Source organism: Sus scrofa, chromosome 2 (assembly GCF_000003025.6).
Source record: "Sus scrofa isolate TJ Tabasco breed Duroc chromosome 2, Sscrofa11.1, whole genome shotgun sequence".
Lineage (NCBI taxonomy): Eukaryota > Metazoa > Chordata > Mammalia > Artiodactyla > Suidae > Sus > Sus scrofa.
The window spans coordinates 7,867,936-7,872,872 of NC_010444.4; the positions used below are offsets into that span (position 1 = coordinate 7,867,936).

At 60.3% G+C, this 4,937-nt stretch overlaps 1 protein-coding gene across 4 annotated transcripts; it reads right to left on the reverse strand.

Annotated features, from left to right (window-relative positions):
- On the reverse strand, window positions 294–3,249 carry FKBP2 (FK506 binding protein 2). Of its 4 annotated transcripts, none has more exons than XM_003122580.5 (6): window positions 3,097–3,249; window positions 1,683–1,851; window positions 1,051–1,163; window positions 885–931; window positions 520–555; window positions 294–432 (listed from the first exon to the last, which is right to left on the reverse strand). In XM_003122580.5, exons 1-6 carry the CDS (start codon window positions 3,156–3,158, stop codon window positions 371–373), a joined length of 489 nt encoding a protein of 162 aa, XP_003122628.1. In that variant the 5' UTR covers window positions 3,159–3,249; the 3' UTR covers window positions 294–370. The 4 variants fall into 4 exon arrangements, with proteins under 4 accessions (XP_003122628.1, XP_003353837.1, XP_005660807.1 ...); XM_003353789.4 differs by lacking the exon at window positions 3,097–3,249 and adding an exon at window positions 2,566–2,858; XM_005660750.3 differs by lacking the exon at window positions 3,097–3,249 and adding an exon at window positions 2,506–2,570.

The window sequence follows — 4,937 nt, forward strand, 5'->3', positions numbered from 1 at the left end:
TTCTCCCCAGGTGACCCGCAGGCCTTCCTGAGGGCCACGTAGCCATGGCGATAGCCTGGTGCTGGCTCCCAGACCAGGAGCTGGAAGTGGCTAGGGAGCTGGGGGGAGTGGTGTTGCTGCTGGCAGGCAGGAACAGTCTTTTTTCCCTCTGGACAAGGGCCACCATGCCACCGAGCCCAGACCCCAAGGCTCTGCAGCCAGGAAAGGGGAGAGGGATGGGGGGAGGGAGCGGGGAGGCTGAAGCAGTGATTTCGAAGCCTCTCGGGGCCCACGAACACACACAACACACTTGATGGGCTTTAAGGTTTTTTCTTGTTTTAAACAGCTTGGTCCCTGCTGGGGGCCTCTCCACCGCCCCTCCCCAGTTTGGCTATAGCTCTGAACGTCGTTCGATTTTGAGCAGTTCCACCTCGAACACCAAGGTTGCACCACCTGCAGGGGAGAAGTGGGGTCAGAATGAGAACCAGGGCCACAGGGAGATGGAATGGGGGCAGAGATGGGGGCAGGAGGGTGTATTACCTGGAATCTTTGGGGGAGCTCCCCGCTCTCCATACCCTGTCAAAGATGCATAAAGAAAGTGAGTTGTAGCTAAGTGTTCTGCAGACAGCCAGGCTGAAGGCAAGCCTCTGCCCATCGCAGCCCAAGGCTAGAAATGGAGAAGGTGTAATGGAGATGAGAAGGGGCTGCAAGAGGTCTTGCAGAGGGCAGAAAATGGGCACCAGAGGCAGCTGTCCCAAGGGCCTTGCCCTGACCCCACTGCTGGACACAGCTAGACTTGGAAGAGGCAGGTACTGAATGGAGATCAATGCAGAAGCTGAAGCAGCCGTCACCTTTATCCCGATGCACACCCCGAACTCTGTCCCCAGTCAGTAAGACCCTCTTACCCAGCTCTGATGGGATCACCAGCTTCCGCTTTTCCCCCTCACACATCCTGTAGGATGACACATGTTCAGCACGTGGCAACACCCGGGCTCCCTGCCCCTGCCCAGTCCCTGGGGCTTGCCTCCCACAATTCACCACCTGGACCACAGCCGTGGCCCCTCGACTCACCCTAGCAGCCCCTGGTCCCAGCCCTTGATGACCTGGCCTGTGCCCAGGGAGAAGACAAAGGGCTGGTTCTGGGGCAGGCTGCTGTCAAACTCCGTCCCATCTTCCAGCTTCCCCTGTGTTGAGACCATGGGAAGGCCAGTGAGGAAGAAGGTCTGCCTGGACACCCCCCCCCCCCAGGTGCTCTTCCCATCCAGGTAGCACCCCACAGCACTGGCAGCCATAGTCCTAGAAGGGGACAGAAAACTTGGGCAGTTCTCAGTACACTGTCACTGCTTGCTGGTGCTAACCTGGGAGTAGACCGTGAAGAGCAGGAAAGAACTATGGAAAGAAGTGGAGGAGTTCCCGTTGTGGTGCAGTGGTTAATGAATCTGACTAGGACCAGCTCAAGATGCCGCATTGCTGTGGCTCTGGCGTAGGCTGGTGGCGACAGCTCCGATTAGACCCCTAGCCTGGGAACCTCCATATGCCGCAGGTGTGGCCCTAGAAAAGGCAAAAGACAAAAAAAAAAAAGTAGAAGAGGAAACTTGCCCAAGGTCACCCACCTTTGGCAGAGGAAGGAACCTGGCTCCCAAGTCCTTTCTGGTCCCCAGAAGCCCCACCACCCACCCCCAAAGCACCACTAGGTCACCCACCGTGTAGTGCATGTGCAGGACATCCCCCTTGCGCGACTTGATGGGACAGTGGTCTACCCGTTTCTTGACTCCGATCTGCAGCTTCCGTTTGCCCTCGGCCCCCGTGGCCGTGACCAGGGCGCTCAGGCAGATGGACAGTACTGTCAGGACCCAGCTCAGCCTCATGTCTCTGTGGGGACAGACCCCGACCGACCAACCGGGGGAGAAGGCCAGAAGGGCATGGAATACGGGCAGGTACCAGAAGGATTCCACCCCACCGTACCCTGCCTGCCCCTGGGGACCCCTTTGTCCCGGGTCACCGCCCCCTCCCCCAGGTCCGCGGCCACACTTACCAGTTCAGTGAGAAGGGGGCTTGCCTGAGGACCCCAGCGGCGGGGGGAGGGGGTCAGGGGAGGCCACAGCAGCCAGGGTCCCGCCCCTTCGCTCACCCGCTGCCCTTCCTTCCCTCCCGGTCCCCAGCTCTGTTCTTCAATTCCCACCCGTCCCTTTCCGCAAAGTCCAGACCCTATCTGGCTGCACAGCAGTTGCCCCGACTGGGCGACCCCACTCACGCCACACCCAGTTGCCCCCCGCCCAGCACACCCACACCTCTGCGGCCGCCGCAGGGGGCCGGCCCCGAGGCACCCACACATCGCCACTGGGTGGCTCCGGGGAGCCCCGGTCTTCCGGGGGTAGCCCCCAGGCCGCCCCTGAGCCACCGCCCGGGGCGCCACCCCAGCTCTGAGCCCTCGGAGGCCTGCGGGGCACCCAGACTGGCCCGTGTCGGGTGGCCGCCGAGCCCGCTCCACCCACACCACCTCTCCTGGGGGAGTTCTAGGCCTACCGCGTCCCCACGCCCGGCCACCACGGAGACCGCCCCCGCGTGGACGCCCCGGGCCATTACCTGGGCCTACCCCTTCGTGGGACTCCTTGACCCCGCCCTTTAGAGGGCGTGGTTCCGCCCCTGGCCCTGGAACCCCACCTCCGAAAGAACTAGCCCCCTTTTCCTGAACTGTAGCCACGCCGCTCACTGGCTGAAGGCCCGCCCCCAGCGCCTGGGCTCCTTCCCTCTCGGTCTCCAAACCCGAGGCTCCTCCTTCCGTCTGTTCCAGTTCCTCCTCCAAAGACCAGACTCCGCCCCCCACCAGTCCTAGCCCCGCCCCCAGCTCCGGAGCTCCGCCTTCCCCTGGCACCAGCTCAGAGGTCCCACCCGTCTCGGTTCCTCGTCCCGCCCCGACTCCCGGAGCCCCGCCCCGTGCGGCGTGAAAACCCTCCCCCTGCGGCATCCCCAGACAGCTCTGACCCCCAACCTTCAATTTCCTCGTAACCTATCCCTCGGTGACACTCGGAGCCCCGGCCCGCTCCTGCCCCGCCTGATCCAGCCTGCCGCCTTGCACCCCGGCTCCCCCCAGCCCGGGCTGTGGCCCCCGCTCACCTCCTCGCCGCGCCCCCGGAGTCAACCCCAGTCGTGCTGCCGTCTCTGCGCAGGCGCGTCATTGTCGCCAGCAGACCGGGCCACGCCGCCCGCCCTCATTGGACCGTGCGAAACCCGCTGCCTCACGCCCGCGCGGGGCGGCTTCTTCCCCAGCCCCACCCCGGGCGCCACCACGTGACTTATGCGCCACGTCCGGTGGATCCCCAGGTCCGTAAGACTAGGTGAAAGTGACTTCCGAAAGGGCTGAAGGCACTTCCGGTCTAGGTGAAATTAAGGTCAGGCGGGCGCGGGTTCTGGAGGGGGTCTTGAGACGCCATTTTATGTCGCCCCCAGCTTCTTACACAGCGCCCTTGTTTGCCCCTGGGCGTCTTCTGGATCCACAGTCCTCAGTTAGTTGCTGTGGAAAGAGCCTGGGCTTCAGAGAGCGCCCTGGGTTTGAATCTGGAGTCTGCCACTCACTGTGACCTTGAGCAAGTTCCTTGGCCTAGTAGGGTTTGGCGTCCCTGTAACCCCGGCGCGATACCATCCGGCTTGCAGGGCCACAGTAGGACTGCGGGAATGATGTGCCCGCACCTCCAGGCCCTGGCCCACAGGGCATGCTCCCTTTTCTTGCTCCCAGCATCCAGATCTTCCTCTGCCTGCCACACATTGACCCTTGACTGTCATGTTCCCCAACCAGACTTAGTGTCCGGAGCCCCACCACCTAGTTGTAAATACCTGTCCATTGAAGTAGTGAACCTGCAGGTGAGAGGCGGCTAAACCTAAGTTGAGTGTTAAGGAGACAGCGGACCTGAGGTCCAATACCTAGGTCGGTCAGCCTTTCAGGGCCTCTTTCAATAGGAAAGAGGAAAGTAATCGCAACACTGACCTCAGAATTGAGCATTAGGTGAGGAGGCACATATGAAAGGTAGGCTAAGTGGGCCTACCTCATCTTACTCTTTGGGTTGAGAAAATAATATGAAGGTAGCAATCACCATCAGGAATTGTCTCTTCTGATTTAATCCCCCTCTTGCTTTGGGCTCAACAAGATCACTACTCCACCCTCTAACACCTCAGAGAAGGCCTCCATTGGGGGAGCTGCTTTGTGTTAACAGCTGCCCTGAATATTCGGCCTCATATCAGGGCAAAGCATTGGTGCCCAAGGTTGGCCTTCAGTCCACCCCTTCATCATTCAGCCCCCAGGGCACTGGAGGCAGAAGGATGGCCACTGAACTTGGGCTGGGTCAAATAAAGATCAGGAAAGTCCCAAGCAGGGCCTGGGAAGGGGAACCCAAGGTGCAAGAGAGGCGAGAGTGGAGAAGACTATGGTTGGGGTGAGGGAGTGCCCGCCAGCCACAGACCTTTGGGGGGAGGTGGGGAGAGAGCAGGTGCATGGCCTTAGAGCTAAGCTCTAGGAAACAAAAAGCTGAAAACACAGAGTGTAGCCTGGCAGGGAAGATGTGTTTTCTTTTCTATTACATGAAGACACTTTTTCTTGGAGCCCAAGGGCCCAGATCACAGCAATCATCTGTTCCCTCCATGCACATGTGGGAACTGAGGCTCAGAGAGAGAGGGACAGTGACAGCCACGGTCATTCAGCAGATCTGGGTCCCATCTCAAGCTCATTGGCCCTAACAGGCCATCTCCTTCCAGAAAGGAACCCTTGTGATTAATAAGGACAGGGACTCCCCAGGGCCTGTAATCACAACGTGAATGTGAAGGAGGCAGAATTCTGGCTCTGTGACCTTTGTGGGGCCTTGAGCCTCATCTCCAAGCTTGTGTCTAGGAGGCAGTGTGATACAGACATTGATGCCCAAACCAGCCAGCCTGGACAGTGACAAACAGTGACAGAAGCAGGGACG

Coding starts and splice junctions, on each gene's coding strand:
- FKBP2 (XM_003122580.5), bottom strand. CDS start 3,158: ATGACGCGCCTGCGCAGAGACGGCAGCACGACTGGGGTTGACTCCGGG. Junction 1,164..1,682: donor TCCTGCACATGCACTACACG/GTGGGTGACCTA, acceptor GTCTCAACACAG/GGGAAGCTGGAAGATGGGAC. Junction 433..519: donor AGCTCCCCCAAAGATTCCAG/GTAATACACCCT, acceptor TCTCCCCTGCAG/GTGGTGCAACCTTGGTGTTC.